This window comes from Bos indicus x Bos taurus, chromosome 20, assembly GCF_003369695.1.
Source record: "Bos indicus x Bos taurus breed Angus x Brahman F1 hybrid chromosome 20, Bos_hybrid_MaternalHap_v2.0, whole genome shotgun sequence".
Taxonomy (NCBI): domain Eukaryota; kingdom Metazoa; phylum Chordata; class Mammalia; order Artiodactyla; family Bovidae; genus Bos; species Bos indicus x Bos taurus.
Window position 1 is genome coordinate 14,732,776 of NC_040095.1, and position 23,434 is coordinate 14,756,209.

The 23,434-nt window shown below is 38.9% G+C and overlaps 1 protein-coding gene across 2 annotated transcripts in view; it reads right to left on the reverse strand.

Moving 5' to 3' along the window:
• RGS7BP (regulator of G protein signaling 7 binding protein) overlaps positions 1–23,434 on the reverse strand; it is a 109,317-nt gene that overhangs the window by 19,253 nt on the left and 66,630 nt on the right. For both annotated transcript variants that reach the window (XM_027520143.1, XM_027520144.1), the window contains exons 3-4: positions 20,430–20,560; positions 1,036–1,183 (exon numbers count right to left, since the gene is read on the reverse strand). In XM_027520143.1, coding sequence (XP_027375944.1) covers positions 1,036–1,183; positions 20,430–20,560 — 279 coding nt within the window. The remainder of the gene's footprint in view (positions 1–1,035; positions 1,184–20,429; positions 20,561–23,434) is intronic.

Below are 23,434 nucleotides of genomic sequence, written 5' to 3' on the forward strand. Positions count from 1 at the left end.
CAGATCATGCCAACCAGCTTTATTGTCTGAATTGTTGGATTTCCAAGCTTATACAAAGTCCAAGTTTTATTAATAGCACATAATTACCACATGCTTCAATTTTCTATAAACACAGAAATTTGGTAATTAGCTTTAGAATTATATTACAATCTGAAAGTAAAACCACAATGGCTATAAATGCCACTGTGTTACATTTCTAAAAATAAAAAAATAAAATGTTCATTATCTTGTCAATGACTCAACCCCACACACACAGAGCTCTCGGTGGAATTGCCCAGCGTTCAATCAGCTGCTCCACGTTGGCTCTGGGGACATGAGTAGCAAAGGACAAGAAAGCAGTGTGAAGGCCAATAAAGAAGGGGCTGATGCCTCTGCCTCAAAGAATGGAATTTTTAGCATCAAGATGTGATTATGATTATATTATTATTGCTTCCTTTTCCCAAGTGAAATAGAATCACTGTAGAATCTCTTCTTCCCAAGAAAGAAACCGTCTGGCCTTGAGCTACTGCTTGTAAAGACAAATGCATTAACACGCTTTGACCACTAAGGGGCCATCAGCTAAATCCCAGGAGAGGTAGAGAAGCCAGCTCTTCAGAAAACTGTGAACTAGATCGATGCCTCGGCTCCCGACTGGCCACTAAATAGGCCATCCCATACACCTGAAATCTGAAGATATCTTTACACGATTTTGAGTTATTCTCCCTGAAACAAATGGAAATGTTGGGACCCAGCCTGGTGAGTGAGCAGTGATGGGTATATAGATTTGACTTTCTTGCTTCCCAAGGAAGCACTCGGTTTGCATCTCCATGGAGATGCACGGCTGATGGAGTGGGATAAGCAGAGGCTGGGAGCCCACGTCTCCTGGCAGTTCTGCTGCCATTCTGTAGATGGATTTGGACTCCTTACTGTCTCTCATCTTGGTTTACTGAGAGCTCTGTTTTCTGATTCTAAAAGAAAAATAATGTCAACCCTCTGTAGCCCCTAAGTATTAACTGGAGGAGGACTGCAGTCTATTTGGGGTAACTTCCCACTTACCTCTCAGTGTTCTCAATGTCTGTGGAAACCTGCCAGGAATGTTGCTGAATATCTACAGGGGATGGCGAGGAGTCCTCGAGAGCAGGTGTTTCAGCACACTCCTCAATTTTGCAATCCAGGCTCTTGCTTCCCCCTCCAGGCTCCTTTCCTAAGGGAGTGGGTGTTGGTAAAGAGAAGGGCATAAGAAATCATAAATGCAAATTCTATACCCAAGGTATCATTGCAGACTTTGGTTATGCTTTGAGCCGAATGCTCCTTTAACCCTAAAAGCTTTTATTAATATTTATTTTTTTATTATTATTATTTATTTATTTTGGCTGTGCTGGGTCTTTGTTGCTACACATGGGTTTTCTCTAGTTGTGGAGGGCAGGGGCTACTCTTCGTTGCAGAGGGCAGGCTTCTCACTGTGGTGATTTCAGTTTGTTGAGGATGGGCTCTAGGCTCGCCAGCTTCAGAAGTTGTGGCGCACAGGCTTAGCTGCTCCGTGGCATGTGGAATCTTCTTGGAGCAGGGATTAAACCTGTGTCCCTTGCATTGGCAGGAGGATTTTTAACAGCTGGATCACCAGGGAAGCCCCTAAAAACTTTCTGAATACTAAAGTGATTTGTGTGTGTGTGTGAGTAGCGTATTTTCACAACATTCTGGGACAGGTATCTTGAGGTCAATTCAACCTGAAGTGAGGGCCCTGCTTTTGATGGAGTATTGGTGAGTGAAACCAGATTAGCTCGGGAGAAGGGGAGTTAGCCTGCGAAGTCGTGCTGCTCTTTGGTCCTCAGATGCAGGGCCAGAAGCAGGTGACACCCAGCAGGAGGAACAGGAGCCCCTGGTGCTCTCTCTGATTCTGACACCAGCTCTGTGGGCCTGAGGGTGCAGTAGAGATTAAGGACCTGCCTTCTGTTTCACTGGCTCTCCAGCCTCCTCCAACGTATCCTTCTGTGAGGAAAGAGCCCAGTCTCAGGATCCAGCCACACTGTGTTGAGACCATCAGTGTCATCAGCTGAAGCACCTTGCACTGAGTAGCTGGCCATAGCAGTGCATTGCCAATGCACTAAGACTTGTACTTACCGTGACTGATCTTAAGGGAGTAAATCAAATGCTTTCTGGAAACAAATCTCCAAACTGGTTAAGCCATAAATTCCTATGAAATTACATGGGAGGTATAGCCTGTGGCCCAGGTGTCCTCTGTAAATGCCTTTTATTCTTCCTTGAACATCTGTGTATCTGCAAGGAGGTATCTTGCTATCATGAGAAGGGCCTGTGAGGCTCAAGAACCGGATTTGAAACCTGGCCTTTACAGTTGTTCAGTTATTCATTCATTCACTCACAAATGTTTCCCGAGTGTCAGCTAAGTATCAGATACTGGGCTTGATGCTAGAGATACAGAAGTGAGAGAAAGACATAGTCTTTGCTTCATGGAGCTGGAGATAGACAATTTAAAAAATTACAAATAATTACAAAGCTGTTGTATAATATGATGTAATCTGGGAAAAAGTGGGTAGCTATATTGTTTCACTCTTTCAATGAGTTTTATTTGTATTATGTAACTACAGCTCTAGACTGGTTGTCAAGAAATCGTTACAGCCTGTATCGTTGAGTGTTCATGAGATAGCAGCTCCCCCTGGTTACCTTTTAGCTCAGTTTCCTTAATCATCATGTAATTGTTTTTGCATGTTAAAAAAAAAAACCCCCAAATATAAAAACACTTAAGAAAAGGCAGGCTGTTACAGTAAAATCTAATGGGAATCTTTTCCCTTGGGTTCCTGATTTGAAGGAGTCTACTATACTTTCACTTTTCACTTTCATGCATTGGAGAAGGAAATGGCAACCCACTCCAGTGTTCTTGCCTGGAGAATCCCAGGGATGAGGGAGTCTGGTGGGCTGCTGTCTATGGGGTTGCACAGAGTCGGACATGACTGAAGTGACTTAGCAGCAGCAGCAGCAAAAATTTTATCCCTGTCATTTCTAACCCATGAGGTAGCAACACAAGGAGAAAGAGACAAGCAATTAACTGGTAATTGTGTACCATTCATCAGCCTATAGTAGAAATGGACCTGTGAATATTCAGCCAAAGCACAAACACAAGTTTACTGGTGAAATTTTTGTTCCTTTTGTGTATACTTTATGTACACTGATCCTGGGTGATTTAATTGCTTTTTCCAGTTTTATGGTATTTCTGTTGGTAGAGATTAATTAAGTACATAATTTAGCATACTACCATTTCCCAGTTGGAAGGCACTGACTTCTTAGCATTTGCACTCATCTCCTGGTAGAGTGCACAAGTGCAGTCCATGTGGCACCTACTTCTGAGCATTCAGCCTTGGGATGTGAATCTGAGCAGTGGTGGCTAATACTTGAGTGAGAGACAAAACAGGGTGTGTCCCCCCCAAAACAGCCCAAAGCTCTAAAGGAGAGGCCCATCTGAAAGCAAGCATGGCTCCTGTTTCTGCTCCTTTGGTGCTGAAATCTGTGGAGAATGGAGTATGGTTTGGGCAGCAAATTGGAGACCCAGAAGATTCACACAAATTCTCTGCTTTATGGGCTCTGCTTGGCGTGGGACCACTGTAGGCCTTGTCCTGTGGTCAGGACTAGAGAGCCCAAAGCTTTGCTTCGTGGGAACAGGGGAGAACTCAAGGTAGCGTGATGTTAGGACTTAAAGTCCTTCCTCTACCTCCTTCATACATTCACCTCTTACACACGAAGTCTTATATGGACTCCAGTCCACAGTGACTTTGTTTCCTCTTACTGCCTGTGCTAATTCTACTTACATAAGGCAAATACATTCTATAACTTTTTCAAAGTAACATAACTACTCATGTATTCCTGAAACAGGCCTATGAGCTTGCAGTGCCAAGTATACCCTCCTTTCCCTCAGTTTTCAGAGCTTAGGTCTAATTCTGCTAATGCAGATGAACAAGAATGGAAAACCTGGATGCTGGACCTGCAGTTTGGTGCTGTCAGCTCACAAAATCTCTGCAGAAGTTTGATCATGCTATATCTTCTCTGGCTGGCACATCATAAAAGACAGGAGACTGGAGTGGTTTTCAATTTCAGAACACATGTTCAGATCAAAACTGCCCTCGTTTACTGAGAGCACTGACTGGACGCTGGGCATCCTTCCCACTGCAGTCTCTATGTATTGCCTTCAGATAACTTACCACTGTTAGAAAGCATGTTATGTATTTGCTAACTAGTTTATTATTTGCTTGCCCCAATCCTACTCTAATCATTCATCTCCAAACTGTATATGTAAAGTCCGTAAGGCCAGGAATTAATCTGTTTTCTTTAGTTCTATAAGTCCAGTACCAAGGATGAAGTCTTACACATTGGACAATTTCAATAGATCTATGGCATTTAAAAAGGTAATTATATATGTTATACAACTTTCTTCACCATGTCATCATGGTTAGAGATACTTTCATATTAGTGCATTCTGATTTATTTCATGCTTTTTAATGGATGCAGAGTATTCCCCAGCAAGGAATTTACATTGCAATTCTTCCCTTTCTTTACATATGCCAATATTTGTATAGGACAGATCCTTTAATATAGAGAACTGGGACAAAGTACACGTATTCACATTTTGTACTTAAATACATATTGCCAAACTGGCCTCCGAAAAGGCTATGCTAATTTTTTTTTGGCGGTGGTGTTGGGTCTTTGCTGTGGTGTGCAGGTTTTCTTGTTGTGGAGGATAAGCTTTGCTGTCCCATAGCACGTGGGATCTTAGTTCCCCAACCAAGGTTTGAACCTGCATCCCCTAAATTGGAAGGCAGAGTCTTTACCATGGACTACCAGGGAAGTTGCAGCCTATGCTAATTTACATTTCGCTTCCACCAACTCTGAATGAGAGAATCCATTTCCATACACTTTTGCCAGAACTTTAATTATCAATATTTAATTTTGCTTATTTGATGGGGGAAAATAGAATCTTTCATTGAATTTCTTTTTCCCTCTCTTTTATTACTACTGAGATTAAATGTGGATCATTGAAAAAGTAAGAGAGTTCCAGAAAAATATCTACTTCTGCTTTACTGACTATGCCAAAGCTTTTGACTGTGTGGACCACAACAAACTGTGGAAAATTCTTAAAGAGATGGGAATACCAGACCACCTGACTTGCCTCTTGAGAAATCTGTATGCAGGGCAAGAAGCAACAGTTAGAACTAGACATGGAACAACAGATTGGTTCCAAATAGGAAAAGGAGTATGTCAAGGCTGTATGTTGTCACCCTGCCTATTTAACTTAAATGCAGAGTACATCATGAGAAACACTGGGATGGATGAAGCACAAGCTGGAATCAGAATTGCCAGAAGAAATATCAGTAACCTCAGATATGCAGACGACACCACCCTTATGGCAGAAAGTGAAGAATAACTAAAGAGCCTCTTGATGAAAGTGAAAGAAAAGAGTGCAAAAGTTGGCTTAAAGATCAACATTCAGAAAACTAAGATCATGGCATCCAGCCCCATCACTTCATGGTAAATAGATGGGGAAACAGTGGAAACAGTGGCTGACTTTCTTTTCTTGGGCTGCAAAATCACTGCAGATAGTGACTGCAGCCATGAAATTAAAAGATGCTTACTCCTTGGGAGAAAAGTTATGACCAACCTAGACGGTATATTAAAAAGTAACGTGACTTTGCCAACAAAGGTCCGTTTAGTCAAGGCTATGGTTTTTCCAGTGGTCATGTATGGAGGTGACAGTTGGACTATAAAGAAAGCTGAGTGCTGAAGAATTGATGCTTTTGAACTGTGGTGTTGGAGAAGACTCTTGAGGGGGGTTCCTTGGACAGCAAGGAGATCCAACCAGTCCATCCTAAAGGAAATCAGTCCTGAATATTCATTGGAAGGACTGGTATTGAAGCTGAAATGCCAATACTTTGGCCACCTGATGCGAAGACCTGACTCATTTGAAAAGACCCTGATGTTGGGAAAGACTGAAGGCAGGAGGAGAAGGGAATGACAGAGGATGAAATGGTTGGATGACATCACCGACTCAATGGACATGATTTTGAGTAAACTCTGGGAGTTGGCGATGGACAGGGAGGCCTGGCATGCTGCAGTCCATGGGGTTGCAAAGAGTTGGACACAACTGAGCAACTGAACTGAACTGAGATTAAATTTAATATTTTTTTGTAAGTTAATTGGCTACCTGTATTCATTCCTTCTTTACATTTTCTGTTCATATCGCTTGGCTGTCTTGCTGATTTGAAAGAGTTCTATCTCCATGATAGATAATGATAATTTCCACTGCAAGTGAAACTATAAATTACTAGCATCTGAAACTTGAAACTTTAGCAAAAGATGACTCATTGATTACTTTTTCAGTACTGTCTAGGTTTCATGGTTTATTAAAAGATTTTGCTTTCCTTGAGTCTGGTAATTTATTTATCCTTGAAAATCATTCACTAATTACATTTTTAATAGTATAGTTCCTATTGTAACTGTTTCTAATCTCTAATGCTGCATATTGACGGCTGACAATTTCTTTGTATACCACTGCTTCTTGGATTTCGTGTCTTCCTCTTTCCTGGATTCATTTTAATTTTTCTGGAATATATGTTTGACTATTTCGGAGGACATCTTTGAATACAAAATTTCTTAGTCTTCATATTACTGAAAATACTTTTTGCTTCTCTCTCTGTACTTGCACTTAAATTCTAATTGGCTGGATATAAAAATCTATGTTCTAAGTTTCTTTCAGAACTTGGCTGATATTGTTCTCTTTCTTCTATATATATCCAAGGATGCTATGTATGTAGACTGTTTATGGCCTTCTGAAAGAGTTTTATCTTTAAACAATTGAGTTATGAAATGGTTCCTAAATATGTCTAGATATGAGTACTTTATACATTACTCCTTTTTTGGCATTTGACTTGCATTTGTAGTCCATTTTCTCCAGTTATTTTATATTGAAAATTTTCAAGCCTATAGCAAACTTCCAGAATAATTCAATGAACATCCAAATATTCTAGTTTCACCAATTGTTAATATTTAGGCCTATTTTTCTTTTTTTAACTTATTTTTTAATTGGAGGAAAATTGCTTTACAGTGTTGTTGGTTTAGCCATATTTTTCTTTTGTCTCTCTCCCTCTCTGTCTGTGTGTGTATATATATATATATGCATATATATAGATTTCACATATAAGATTATGTATATAATTTATGTATATGTACAATGTTTATAATTTTTGACGGGCCATGTAAAAGTTACAGACATTAATGATATTTCATCCCAAATACTTCAACATATATCTCCTAAAGAACATTTTCCTATAGAATCTTAAAACCATTATCACATGAAAAACTTTATTTAACTTTAATTAAATCCATGATTCAATTCAATTTGATGCAATACTATTATTTAATAGATGGGCTTCCCTGGTGGCTTAAATGGTAAAGAATCTGCTTGCAATGCAGGAGATCCCAGTTGGATCCCTGGGTCAGGAAGATTCCCTGGAGAAGGAAATGGCAACCCATTCTACCATTCTTGCCTGGAAAATTCCATGGACAGAGGAGCCTGGCAGGCTACAGCCCATGGGGTCGCAAAGAGTCAGATACAATGAGCAACTAACACTTTCACTTTATTATTTAATATATATATCTAAAATTTCCAGTTTTCCAAATATTCCACAATATCCAGTTTTTCCAGTAATGTCATTTATAGCTTTCTTTTTACATTGAAGGATTCAATTAAGGATTATGCACCACATTTATCTGTCATGTTTCTTTATTCTCTTTTAATCTAGAACAGACTCCTGGTCTTTTTTCATCCTTCATGATGTTGATATTTTTGAACAGAGAGTCCAGGCCAGTTGTTTTAAAGAATGTCTTTAAATATAGAATTGTCTGATTATTTCCATAAGTCTAGATTCAGAGTAAAGTGAGAATAATTCTCATTTTAAGTGAGAATATTATAGAAGCAATACTGTGTCCTTTTTAGTGCATCGCATTAGAAAGCACACAAGTGTTTGTTCCATTATTAATGAGGTTAGTTAAGTACCGATAGCGTGGTTAAGGTGATTTCTTCCAGGATTTATACGTGGAGGAATCCTTTTCCCTTTGTAATTACTAAGTAATATGTGGAGTGATTTATTGAGATGTTATAGCCTTCTCAATTTAAATATTTCTTTCATTAGGTTTGGGGAAAGCTTTTCTATTTGTTGATTATTTATATTTTCTCAGTTCTATCAGAATTCCTATTTCATGTTAGTCTCTGGATCGTATTTATCCCCTATATTCTATATTCACTGTGGGGACTGAGTTCTGGGAGAGTAACTTGACTTGACCTTTCAGGTCGCGATTTTATGGGTTTCTGTTTGTTTTGGCTGTACTGCAAAGCATGTGGGATTTCGTTTCCTGACCAGGGACCAAACCAATACTCCATGCATTGGAAGCCCAGAGTCTTAACCACGAGTCCCTATTTTAAGCTCTCAGTATTTCCATTATAATATAAATTGTTAAGAACTGTGAAGGGTCTGAATTTCCTCTATGTGTGTTAACCTGCCACAATCTCATGGGTACTGGAAAGAGACACAAGACTCCTAGGTTAGAGACAAAGACAACTTTGTACACAAAACAGGAATAGAGTAGCAGCATTTGTGTTAATTTCTTGAGACACCAGAAGGGTGTCTCATACCTCCACACACACAGGAGATAAGAGCCCTGAAATTAAGGATCCAAAGTCTTCTATAAGAAGACTTTATAGAAGAGACATGCCTTCGGTAAGAAGGCATGTCTGCCCTTTGCTTCAGAGGGAAATATTTTCATTATACTGAATTGTAAGCATCCCTTGCTCTGGAGGGAGACACAGTCTCTCTTTTTCAAGACATTTACTAAATAAACATCCTTGAAAAGATAGTGTAAAACAAAGGCAGTCAGTATCTCACTTTGCAAGATATGCAGACATGCTAGCGACTGAAAAACTGTCTCCCAACACTAATTAAACCATCTACTGAAATTTTATTTGATAGATAACACTTTCATTTCCAACAAGACTGATAGACTTCTTACTGCTGTTTCTGAGGTGTGACAGACCTAACGCGAATCTCTCTGAGACTATTAATTACATTTATATTTTAAATTCTTCACCTGTTTCTACTTAAAATCTGTTCACCGAGCATTAGCTGTTTGCATATTGCCATTTGGTACATCCCTTTCAGGGTGTGGGTTTTTCTGTTTGCCTGTCATTCTGATGAGCATCTTTCTTCTGGTGACTGGAAAAGGAGCAGGTGTTTGGCTGGACAAGACATGTCTACAGCTTGTCTTCTGGGTGCTTCTCATCTCCACTGATAAGCTGACCTGGATACACATCTTATTTCTTGGGTCCTGTGTTTGCTTGGAGTTTCTTGTTTACAAGGTCTACTCCAAAGAGATAGGTGGAACAATTTAGCCTGAGAAAAAACGCTGCGGTCTTGTGCTCCCCTTCCTGTTCCGCAGCTGCCCTCATGGAGGATCCCAGTTATTTCACCCTCTGTTCTGCTTTGCCGCCCAGACCCGACACTCACAGCAGGTGTCCTTCTGGGGCAAGCAATGTCTATCTCAGTTACTCAGCGTGGGGTAGTCCAGCTCTTCCTGAATTCAATTTCGAACATTCATTTCCCTGACAGCGTTTCCAGAAATCCTTTCTGTGATCTGCATTTGTTGACTCTTAGGCTAAAGTATCTCTGGAATCAATTTTATTTTTGTGGTATTTTTCTCCTGCATGAATTTCTTATGTTTCTCCTTGAGTTTCTTATCGGCTCTGGCTTCCTTTCTTCATTTATATCCACCAATCCAATCTCCATTGCTTTTGAGCTTTGAGAAATTCCTCAATTTCTGGTTTCTTGAAATCATCCTTCCTTGTTTTTCAGGGCCATAGGAGACTGTTTTGTGTTTGCCGACCTCTATTTTTTTTCCTCTTCCTCCTTTTTTTTTTTTTCCCTGTGTGACAGAGTTTTGGCAAATGAATTCTGAGTAAGAATGATGTATGCTTCTTCCAGATGAGTGTCTAAGAATCCTCCCGTAGAAACCCTTATGCTTTCTTTTCTCCCCTGACCATTGGATGGATGTGGGGAATGGAAAGAACAAAAGGGCCCAGCCCACCCCAGCTCTGGGGCTGGACTCTGACATGGGTAAATAGTGAACTCTTTTGTTCTAATCCGTTGAGATTTGGTATTGTTTCATATAGTTGGTACCCTACCCTGACAAATTCAAGAACTAATATGGATTTATTCTGTTCATTGTGTCTTTTGCTGGTACTAATTCAGTCCAACATCTCTGGACAAGCTTCTTTTTCTCCTGGTACACTCCCTCTCTTTCAACAACAGAATGAAAGCACATTCCTTTTGCTTATTCAATAATTATTAAATGAAAGTAATGGTGAACACACTCAAGATGATCAATTCTAGAGAGGACAACAGACAACAGATCAGATGTCTACCCCTCAATTGAACATGTGCCTGGGAAACACACTGGGTGGGCAGAGGTGCAGCCATGGAGAGCCAGGGAACGCTCTCTGCAGGCAAGTCCCATCTAAGTTCCAACTCAAAGAAAGCGTAGGGGTAGACTATGTGAAAGGGTGGTTGTGGGATAGGGTAGGGTGGACAGTATGTTACAGGCAGAGGGAGCAACTGGAAAGAACTTCCGAATTCAGGTTCCTCAAAGTAGTTCAAGATTCCTTGAGTGTGGCCAGCAGGGTTTGGGGGGCAGGTGGGGTGGGGTGGCTGGTTAGAGATGAGGTTGGAGAGGCTAGATGTTCTTTTGAGTCCCATCAGAAAGTCAGCAGGGGAGTGCCCCACACATCTGGACAGTGGCAGATCTGAGTTCTGCATCCCCAGCTTCCCCCCTTTGACCAGGGATCCTTGGAAGGAGCACCTCAGATGGTGTCTGTGCTGCTCACAGGAAAAGGGTCAGGCTGCTTCCAGATGCTAACTTCAAGTCAAAGTTTTACTTTGCCCAAGAGTGACTATGCATTTAAAATCATTTTTTTTAATTATGAAATGAAAAACTCTGTCCCCTGAAAAATCAATTTCAGGCCTCAGTGAACAAGTATTTTCTCAGGGAGGAGATGGAGGGAGGGGAGAAGGACAGCCTTTAGAGTACCTTAAAATCACACTAAGCTGGCTTTACCCTGTCGAGAACCGAGACATCAAAAAGTTGGCCACTTTCCTCAGGGCTGTGCAAAGCTTTTGGCCTTCAGCTCCTTTGGGATTTCCATGTATTTTTAGCCTGTTTATGGATACTATAACAGGCATGTTTGAGAAAAAGTTAAAGGAAACCACCCATGAAGCACATACCAGTTGGGTATTCTTATATTCGTGAGAAATGGTCAGTTGTTGAGGAGGAATAAAAACACATCTGACTGTGGGGCAGCCTCAAAAGTCCCACAGAGCTCCTTCCACCTCCAAAGTCCTAGGACTGTACTAGCCCCAGAAGACTGGGCTGGGGTCTTTTATGTAGAGTGGTGGCCCCTTTATCACCCTCCACTCTGGAGACCTCTTTCCTACTCCTGATCTCACTTCTCCCATTCTTTTTCTTCTCTTACTATTTTCCTCTCTTCCCTCCCCTCCCCTCCTTCTTGCTGCCACTCTGTCTTCAGCCTAGAGTGACGGTAGAAAGCACTGCCATAGCGTCCCCTTGGAGGCCCTGAGTTTGGCTTCTGATGTCCACCGTAGTCAACTTTATTCATTTGTGTGAATTTCCCTAGGAATCAAAACAAAACAAACTAATCTTCTCTGAGCAAATATTGTATCACCGCACTACCATTTCCTTGATGGCAGGGGCAAATTTCTCATGTCCTCTGTGCTCCAGACACATTATCTGCTATGATACTGTATCTAGGAAAGGCTCCTGGGATGGTTTTTGTACTGACTGTGAGCAACTAAATGAACACAGCTTACAGGAGATGTGTGGAAGCTTATCCACATGGTTACGCTTGTTCTCATGCATTTTCATAAATGGTAGAAGCTTTGTAACTCCATGCACTGTGAAAAGGAGTGGGGAAATGTAGGCTGTTAAGTAATTGGCTTTTATCCTTGCATTTCCAAAAAGCATGTAATTAAAAAAAAATAAGTTATATTAATTCAGTTAGTTGTTTACCTGTATTGAAAAATAGTTTCAAAGGCTCTTCTACATCGTGCTGAGATATTCATAGTGCCATAAAACATATAGTGGAAAAATAATACTTATACCATAAACAGAGCTCTTTTCCTGCCCATACACTGGGAAATGAACATTTTCCAATTTAGAGAAGAGACAGAGCTACCTCCCTCTTCCCAGCCCCTCCCACTTCCCTATGTCCTCTGTACTCCTTCTGACACTAGAGTAGTAGTGCCCCCAGAGTCATAGTCATCTTGGTGGTTCTCCTAGCTGCATGGAGGAAGCAGAATAACAGGACACTGGAGACAATAGAAACACATTTGAGGGAGGTCCCTGTGAGGCTTTCATTGCTCCATTTCCAGCCCCTAAGGTAGAGCAGAATAATGTACAGGAGGTATCAACTGTGTAGTTAATTAACTTCAACTTTCCCAGAATGAGTATCATAGCTAAAATCATGCTTCCTTTGTATCACATGAAAGCTTCATTTGATTTTTCTAAATACAAGCATTTCCTAGGCAGAATTAAACTTCTTTACCCAAATCAAAATATTTTGTAAATCATTAAGTGATTGATGGAGTTCACTTTCCCTCCCATCTTAGAAGTAACTCTCTGAACTTCTTTTGGTAAGAAATAAAATGCACAATGAATTTTAGCAGTTCATTAAACATGGTGTCTTGAAATATGCACACCAATCATTAAGTCAGATCTGAGAACAAATTCAGCTCATAGTGCTATGCTATGCTATGCTATGCTAAGTCACTTCAGTTGTGTCCGACTCTGTGTGACCCCATAGATGGCAGCCCACCAGGCTCCCCCATCCCTGGGATTCTCCAGGCAAGAACACTGGAGTGGGTTGCCATTGCCTTCTCCAATGCATGAAAGTGAAAAGTGAAAGTGAAGTTGCTCAGTCATGTCCAACTCTTAGCGACCCCATGGACTGCAGCCTACCAGGCTCCTCCGTCCATGGGATTTTCCAGGCAAGAGTACTGGAGTGGGGTGCCATTGCCTTCTCTGGCTCATAGTGCTAGTCTAGTATTTTTCGTTTCTCCATTTGATATGTTCTCTTGTCTTTCTCCAAGGTAGCTTAGTGGGCAATGATTTGGTGGGGTAGAACAATCACAAACTTTGTGGAGGGGATGAATGTGTTAGGTGACCCTGGACAAGTTACCTCTTTGCGCTTCAGCTTCTCCATCTGTAAAATGGGAAAAACAATATTTGAGTATGAAATAAGATGGCATGGATAAAGCACCTGGCAAGCAGAAGGTACACAACAAGTGGAAGCTGTGATCACTGTTATCTTCCTAGTCCTTAGCTGACATCTACTTTGACTAAAGGTGATGAACATGGTGTCCTGCGCCCTGTTTGGTATTTAAGACAAGGAGACAGAATAATAGATGGTGTTAGACTGCCCTTAGATCCCAGAAGTTGTTTATATTTATGTTCTTCAAATAGTACAAACTTGTTCTGGTCTTGGGTCCTTTGCATTAGATACAAATGGTTATGAAGTTGTGTCCTTCTTGTCATTAAATCTCAGATTAAGTTCTGTCTCCTCAGAGTTTTGATCACCCTTTCTAAAATGGTCACCCAGTCATGGTCACTTTCTATTACGTTACCTATTCTATTTTAATTATTGACATTGTAATTATTAGTGTTTGGGGTTTTTAGAACTTTCTTCCCCTTCTATTTCTCTGCACGAGACTATATACTCAACAAGAACACAGATCCATCTGTGTAGTCCTGATAATTTCAGGCTCCCAGTACCTTGCATATGATAGGTGCTCAATAAATATTTGTTCAAAGGACAAATGCATGTGTCCACCCATAATTTGAATCATAATCTATTTTAAGATTTATCCCACTTTATTTCTTCTAACCTAATGTTCTATTTCAGTATCAATTGCCTCATTACATTGGAAAGTAAGGCTTGCAGCTCTATTCTATTTCTGTCTTTATGTTGCTTGTTTCTTTTATTGGTGTGGGTCATTTTCTTTACATTCCTTAATAGGAGATGGAATACCCAGGAGTCTTTATTGCTCACATGCTATTCTTTGTCTTGAGCTTATCCTGTTTTTGCTGGATGGATGGCTGTTCATTAATTTCTTATTAGAGCATCTTGATCTCTCAACTCCCACTAGATTTTGAATTAAGAATTTTTAACTTTCAGCATCTCTCTCTTCCTTTTTGTGATTACATTTCCTCTGCATTTTTTCTATCTGTGTATATCCTAGTGGCACAATACAGGGGAAGAATCCATCTTATCTTAGATCTTAAGAGGAGGATGGGAGGGTGGTATACCTCAAAGGACCTGGGGAAATCTGACTGTAAGTGATGGCAGAGGGTTGGAGCAGAGTCAGAGAAAGTGCTTGACAGAGTGAGGAGAAATGAGCATAAAAACGGAAAGAGCAAGTTCACATGTAAAGGGAGCTTGCACTGGAGTGTTCTCTCATCTCTGCTTCTTCCAGAATGGGAATGTTGTAAAAACTGACTAACTGGGAGTAGAATGGGAGAGAGGAAAGCTGTGGAAAAAACAGCAGAATTGTTGAATTCTCTTAGAAACCTGGCTTCGCTTTCTGCCACTGGAGTGAATGAATCCTGAGGTCTCATTTTATCTGGTGTCAGGAAACAGGCATTAATGGTCAATGTGATACATGGATTCAGTTGTGGGAAAAGATTTCCTACCTAATTAACTGTGAAGAAGTGAGAGCAATTATTTTTCGCTATAAACATAGAAATTAGACTTTGTCAAATGATAGTGCAATCTACAACTTAAAACTGTTAGAATATGAGGCCTAAAATTATTCCTATCTGTCATATTCTCATAACAGTTTTTCAGAACCACACGTGTATAGCATAATCTAATAGCCTTTATTAAATGTGTGTTTTTACCTCATATTTCTGTAATTTACTTTAATTTTGTTGGCCATGAAATAGGAAAATCATCTCAGTACTGTTTGTCTTCATTTTTGGCAACAGCCTGATCTTATAAGTATAAAAGATTCCCAAGTAGATTGTACCAATCAGACTTATGAGACAGCAAAAATTTAGAAACATGGGGTATGCAGAAAGCATGAAGAGCCACTGAATATATTGTTAATGAAGGATACTTATAATTTGCTTAATTGAGAGAGAAGGACAATCTTCATTATTAAATTCAAGCTCCCTGCAGAAGCTTTAAAATGATTTGAGGCTTGGTTTTTCCCAGAAACAAACTGTACTCCTCGCCCCTGCAGTAACCTTGTGTGCCCTTTTCCTCCAAAGAGTAAACACATGACCACTCAATACAATAGTAAAACTAAATGTGATATACAATCCTTTCTGGACTTCTGGTAGCAGTCAGGGAGGTAATTAGAAATAAAAATAAATTAAAAGTACAGATAACTGCAAAATAATTTGGCTTCAGAATCTAATCACAACAAAAAATTGACCAGAAACTCTCATATAGAGCCAGAATAATGACTCAATTGCAATTCTCTTTTTTCCCGCCTTGACGAAATAGAATAAATAAGAGAAGTGGCCAACCTGTAATAAGAAATTAGCAGGAAGAAGAAATTAGCTAACCTAATAGTTACCAAAATGCAAATTTTTACTATAGCATTAAAAGAAACATACCAGAAAGAGATTCTAAGCATAAAGAGATTGAATGTTATAGACTAGAATGGCAATCACCATTCCCCTAAGATTCTGAGGACTACACTCATCCCTCAGTATCTGTATGTGTGGGGAGGTGGGGTGGTTGGTTTCAGGACATACCCTGGACACCAAAATCCATGGATGCTCAAGTCCCAGAGTCAGTCATCTGTATCCGTGGTTCCACAGCCATGGATCCAAACAGCCACAGATTGTAAGAATAGTGCATGGTCTGCCATTGTTTGAATCCGGAAGGGTCAAATGTATTTTATTTCAGGAAGGGGCTTTGTGAGATCGCCTAGACCCTTCCTAGCCCAAGGCCACACTAGAGCTATCACTATTTGGATAAAGAGTGTATTTTCTGGCATCTTAAATCTTGGTGGACAAATTTCTTTCTAGTGTTGAAAAAGAAGAAAGCATACAACATGTATGTACTTAGATGAGTAAGAATAGCCGGGTAAGAGTTTGGAAGTTTCCATTTTTATACATACAATGAGGTTATTTCCTTTTGTTTTAAAGGGTAGCTAAATGGTTATCCATCTTCACTGTGTTTCAGAATCACCTGGAGTGCCCCCAGATTCTGATTCAGTGGGTCCTGGGCAGGATCTGTGCATCTCCATGTTTATCCTGGATAATTTTGTAGCACATTTTCTAAGGATTTACATTCTAAGTAGTACTTTAGGAGAATAAAATAGAAATCCAAATGGAGACTTAATCCTACAAAGAGGAGAAATGAAAGATGCTCTTTTAAGAGTTTTACTTAGATGGTAAGATGTTAGAGCAGAGAGCAGAGGCTTATATTTTTAAAGGAAGAAGCAGAGAAGAGCACCAATCAGAGACTGACAGTGAAGACAGGAGGCAGTGCAGGTCAGATGAAATGATCAGTTAAGAATCTATGTGTTTTTTATTATCATGGAAGAAATAAAAAGGAAATAAAAATATGCATAGAAGCAAATGAAAATATGACAACCCAAAACCTATGGGATTCAGTAAAAGCAGTGCTAAGAGGAGGGTTCATAGCAATGTAAGCTTACCTCAAGAAACAAGAGAAAAATCAAATAACCTAACTTTACACATAAAGAATCAGAAAAAGAAGAAATAAAGAACCCCAAAGTTAGTAGAATGAAAGAAACAATAAAAATCAGAGCAGAAATAAGTGAAAAATAAACAAAAAGACTATAACAAAAATAAACAAAACTAAAATCTGGTTCTTTGAGAAGATAAATAAAATAGACAAACCATTAGCCAGACTCATCAAGAAAAAAAGGGAGAAGAATCAAATCAACAAAATTAGGAATGAAAATGGAGAAATCACAACAGACAAATAGAAATACAAAGGATCGTAAGAGACTACTACCAGCAAATATATGCCAATAAAATGGACAACTTGGAAGAAATGGATGAATTCTTAGAAAAATATAACCTTCCAAATCTGAACCAGGAAGAAATAGAAAATCTTAACAGACCCATTACAAGCACGGAAATCGAAATTTTAATAAAAAAATCTTCCAACAAACAAAAGCCCAGGACCAGATGGCTTCATAGGTGAATTCTACCAAAAATTTAGAGAAGAGCTAACACCTATCCTACTCAAACTCTTCCAGAAAATTGTAGAGGAAGGAAAACTCCTAAATTCATTCTATGAGGCCACCATCACCCTAATACCAAAACCAGACAAAGATGCCACAAATAAAGAAAACTATAGGGCAATATCACTGATGAACATGGATGTAAAAATCCTTTAAAAAATTCTAGCAAACAGAATCCAACAACATATTAAAAAGATCATATATCATGGTCAAATGGGCTTTATCCCAGGGATGCAAGGAAAATTTTTAATATCTGCAAATCAATCAATATAATACACCACAATAACAAATTGGAAGATAAAAACCATATGATTATCTCAATAGATACATAAAAAGCCTTTGACAAAATTCAACACCCATTAATGATAAAAACTCTCCAGAAAGCAGGCATAGAAGGAACATACCTCAACATGATAAAAGCCATATGTGATAAACGTATAGCAAACATTATCCTCAATGGGAAAAAATCGAAAGCATATCCCCTACATATCAGGAACAAGGGTGTCCACTCTCACCACTACTATTCAACATACTTTTGGAAGTTTTAGCCACAGCAATCACAGAAGAAAAAGAAAGAAAAGGAATCCAGATTGGAAAAGAAGAAGTAAGACTCTCACTGTTTGCAGATGACATGATTCGCTACATAGAAAACCCTAAAGACACCACCAGAAAATTACTAGAGCTAATCAATGAATATAGTAAAGTATTAGGATATAAAATTAACACAGAGAAATCCCTTGCATTCCTATACATTAACAATGAGAAAACAGAGAAATTAAGGAAAGAATCCCATTCAACGAAAAGAATAAAATATACAATGGAGAAAAGACAATCTCTTTAACAAGTGGTGCTGGGAAAAGTGGTCAACCACCTGTAAAGAATGAAACTAGAACGCTTTCTAATACCATACAGAAAAATAAACTCAAAATGGATTAAAGATCTAAATAAGACCAGAAACTATAAAACTCCTAGAGGAAAACATAGGCAGAGCACTCTCCGACATAAATCACAGTGAGATCCTCTATGACCCAGCTCTCAGTAATGGAAATAAAAGCAAAAATAAGCAAATGGGACCTAATTAAACCTAAAAGCTTTTGTACAACAAAGGAAACTATAAGCAAGGTGAAAAGACAGCCTTCAGAATGGGAGAAAATAATAGCAAACGAAGCAACTGACAAAGAATTAATCTCAAAAATATACAAGCAGCTCATGCAGCTCAATACCAGAAAAACAAACGACCCAATCAAAAAATGGGCCAAAGAACTAAACAGATATTTCTCCAAAGAAGACATACAGATGGCTAACAAACACATGAAAAGATGCTAAACATCACTCATTATCAGAGAAATGCAAATCAAAACCACAATGACGTACCATTTCACAATGGTCAGAATGGCTGCTATCAAAAAGTCTATAAACAATACATGCTGGAGAGGGTGTGGAGAAAAGGGAACCCTCTTACACTGTTGGTGGGAATGCAATCTAGTATAGCCACTATGGAGAACAGTGTGTGTGAGTGTGTTAGTTGCTCAGTTGTGTCTGACTCTTTGTGACCCCATGGACTGTAGCCCACCAGACATCTCTGTCTATGGGATTCTCCAGGCAAGAATACTGGAGTAGGTTGCCATTTCCTTCTCCGAGAACAGTGTGGAGATCCCTTTAAAAACTGGAAATAGAACGGCCATACGACCCAGCAATCCCACTGCAGGGCATACACACCGAGGAAACCAGAGTTGAAAGAGTCATGTGGACCCCAGTGTTCATCACAGCACTGTTTACAATAGTTAGGACATGGAAGCAACCTAGATGTCCAGAGGCAAACAGATAAGAAAATTGTGGTACATATACACAATGGAATATTACTCAGCTATTAAAAAGAACACATTTGAATCAGTTCTAATGAGGTAGATGAAACTGGAGCCTATTGTACAGAGTGAAGTAAGTCAGAAATAAAAACACCAATACAGTATATTAACACATATATATGGAATTTAGAAAGATGGTAATGACCCTATGTGCAAGACAGCAAAAGAGACACAGATATAAAGAACAGACTTTTGGACGCTATGGGAGAAGGCAAGGGTGGGATGATTTTAGAGACTAGCATTGAAACTTGTATATTACCATATATGAAATAGATGACCAGTCCAAGTTCGATGTATGAAGCAGGATACTCAAAGCCAGTACACTGGAACAACCCAGAGGGATGGGATGGGAAGGGAAGGGAGCTAATCTGTAGTGGGAGAAATTCTCTCTATGCATATGTGATGACTGAAACTGTTGGAATCAGTTTCTAAATGTGGGGGAAAGCAGCTTGAGGGTTAACAGCAACACCCAGGAGAAGGCAGAGCATCGCTCAGAATGGAATTCAGAAATCTGATCAAACCATGCTGAAGCCACTTCCATCTCTGCAGGTTTCAGTCCTTTAGGCCAATATAGTCTCTTTATAAGTTTAAACCAGAGGACGAGATTTTCAGTCACTAATATGCCTCCCTATTGTTTATTGAGTTCCCCCTATTTTTAAATCTTTGGGGCACAATTTGTGATTTGTCATCTTGCAATCAAATACATTTAGGGGCATAGCAGCAATTTTGGATAGCATTTACTACCCTAGTAAGATCATTATATAGTTTTGCTGCCCACCCTGATTCTAGCAAAAATCATGTTCACAAGTGGTAAAATAATAATTCTGAGAACTGCTTCTACCACAATTTCTGTTCAAGATAATCAGGCTTGTTATGCATTTTGATAGTACTGATACAGGCTTCTTTTATTTATTTCAAATATTTCCTGAACATATTCTAACTGTGTGTAGGCAGCGTCTGCCTACAATGCAGAAGACCCAGGTTTGATCACTGGGTCAGGAAGATCCCCTGGAGAAGGAAATGGCAACCCACTCCAGTATTCTTGCCTGGAAAATCCCATGGACAGAGGAGAGTGGTAGGCTACATTCCATGGGGTCGCAGAGAGTAGGACACGACTGAGCAACTTCACTTTCACTTTTCACTTTTCAAACATATGGTACATATTGGCCTTTGCAAAATATAAGTTTTGGTTTAAAATTTTCACTGTTTATGGCAATATATTAAATGTAGATACCTTTTCGATGAAATTGAAGAGACCCCAGCAGGCATATAGATTTTAGCATTTCTGTTGTGTACATTTCTAAGCAGCATTGCAGCTGAATGTAGAGCCGACAGATTTCTGGATGGATCTCACCATCTTCTGGGCTGCAACAGAATGAAGGAGAAAAGCTGTGAACATTCTCAAGATTTCACTCATCAGCCATTTGTCTCAGTTCTGAGAGGGGAAAATGCTCACTAAAGATTTCTAAAGCCTTGAATCTAAAATATAGGACTTTTTGCTTTCAAACCAATAACCAATGTCACAGTTCTTATATAAGTGTCTTTCTGACTAACAGCTCTTAATATTTTTCCCCTTCAGCAGCAGATTTCTGCTAGGAGCTTAAAATCATAAATGTTTTAAGTAATTGAAAATATCAGACATTTTCAATTTAAATATTGGAACAAATTTCCAAAATATATTTAAACCATAAGACTATCCTAATCTGTAAGACTAGATTTAAAACTCTTATTTTTGGAGAAACTAACAAAGAGGTATTCAATTACCAGTTAGAAGATAGCTCTTTAATATTAAGGCCCTAGGATAATATGGTTAGAGAGCCAAGATAGAAATTATTTTTATCAAGGTCTTTGTCTCAGTCTAAAGGACATCCCTTTATTGTTTGCTATGGTTAATTTATGAAAAGCTAAGTGTTTTTATTGAAAAAAATGAAAAATTTATGAAAAATGAAATGTAATAAAATTCTGATAATTTTGCTTCATGATCTAATTCTAAATAAATACTAAATTTATGCTCTCAAATTTATTTGAAGCCTTGAGCCTTTCTCTATTAACTATGGTAAAATATACAAATGTGAATATGATAAAACATGAAGTGATCACTTTTATTTTTTGAGAGGACAGAAACTAGTTGTGGATAGGACACTATTTTATATGTTACTAAAATAGCGTGTATTGAATAAAGCAGACTAAATAAAAGGGATACAGTTTAGAGCTAGATTATAAATGGAAGAAGCCTAAAAGTGAACTCTGTCAAATACCCTAGGGTATCTTTACTTCTATCTCCATTCATTTAAAATGCAATGAAATCTGACTAAGCAATGCAGCATTTGGATTTGATTCCTTTGTAAAGTGGTCAGTTACAAAATAGCAGGGGCAATTATCAGGGGAAAAAAAGGTGACTTCATTTTTATATAAGTTCTGGAATCACACTAAATAGAATTTGTATTTACACAGCAATTTACGGTAATAGTAAGTTTTCATTTTCAATATTTATTTAGTAGATGAGCCAGCATTTATCTAACTATATGGCTTATGTAACACAGAAAAATGCAAAATCCTTTGCCTGAGTATGAATGATGCCTGCAAAATTATTCTATGTCTTTCCTGTGTCAGAACAAAGGACTTCATAAAAGCTTACATGCAGAATTTGGCATTATCTGAAAAATATGAGCTTACATTACTTTCTCGTTTGTGTCTCATGGGTCCAGCCCTAGGCCAACATTGGGAGCAAGTGCATCTCTGGCAAAAGTCCCAGAGATTCTTGCAGAGCTTCTTCCCACAGGTGCTTTCTACCCTCAAGCTGTCCTTCTGCTTCCTGGAGCTTTCCCCCATGCCGACACACACACACACACACACCCCCACCCACCCACCACCTCATTATTTCATATTAACTCCAGCCTTTCCAAATGTCTGTGTCCCCTCTCCTCCCCTCATGGCCCTGCTGGACTCTGAAGGAATAATGGGCATCAATGGTTCATATAATAGAAAGTGATCCTGGTATATTACCTGCTAATACACTAATTTTGATAGAAAAATTTGAAGATAATGTCTTATTCCCAAAGAGAAGCTAGAGCAAAAATATTCTATGGCAGGTAGGTCTTTTCTGTTCTGCTTCATCATTTCAATTATAGCTATTTGTTTTCACCTATGCATAACGTTGGCCCTGGTGGCTTGTATGCAGATTAAAAAAAAAAAAAACTGCAATGAGTATGTGGTATGTAGTATACATTTGATGATTGGGGAAATTAACAGTACAGTATTATTCCAAGCCACAGAATATTATTTTCTTTTTTTTTTTAGAATATTATTTTCAAAAGTACAAAATATGTGCTTTGTGGCTTCATTCCAAAAATATGCAAATTTCATATATAGATGATGTTTTATGTAATTTAAACAAATGATTACTGTATTAGCATATCTTAAGAGCCAATAAGTTTTATTATTTTACAGCTAGATGGTGAGAGACAATGTATCAAGTGGTTCTGAAAAAAAAAAGACATCAGAATAGAGATTAAAATGCCTAATTCATATCATTTCCTTGGATGCAATGGTCTCTGTAATGGTCTCTTTAATGGTCTCTGTAACCAATGGTGAGTCTCGAAACTATGGAACCATTTTGCCCTTCCTAAATGTTATGGGAATGATGCTGAGGCTGTACTTAGGTCACCTCATGTGAAGAGTTGACTCATTGGAAAAGACTCTGATGCTGGGAGGGATTGGGGGCAGGAGGAGAAGGGGATGACAGAGGATGAGATGGCTGGATGGCATCACTGACTCGATGGATGTGAGTCTCAGTAAACTCCGGGAGTTGGTGATGGACAGGGAGGCCTGGCGTGCTGAGATTCATGGGGTCACAAAGAGTGGGACACAACTGAGCGACTGCACTGAACTGAACTGAAATGTTATGGGAGGAAACTGAATGGATGCTACCAGAGATATAGTCAGGCTAACAAAAATTAATTGATACTAAAGTTGCATTATAAATTTCCTACTTAAAAATTCTTACATATGCTCATAGATCATCCTTTAACATCTTGATAACTGAAGTATAAAGAAAAAAAATAGTCAAAGGGCAGTGGACAATTTACCTTTTATGTTAGTATTTCCCAATGCTTTGACTAGACATTAGCCTCAGGTCTTGTACAGTTTATTTCTCCTACTTTGTTTATTTATTTTTGGATATCCTGGGTCTTCATTGCTTTGGGGGCTTTTCTCTAGTTGCGGTACATAGACTTCTCA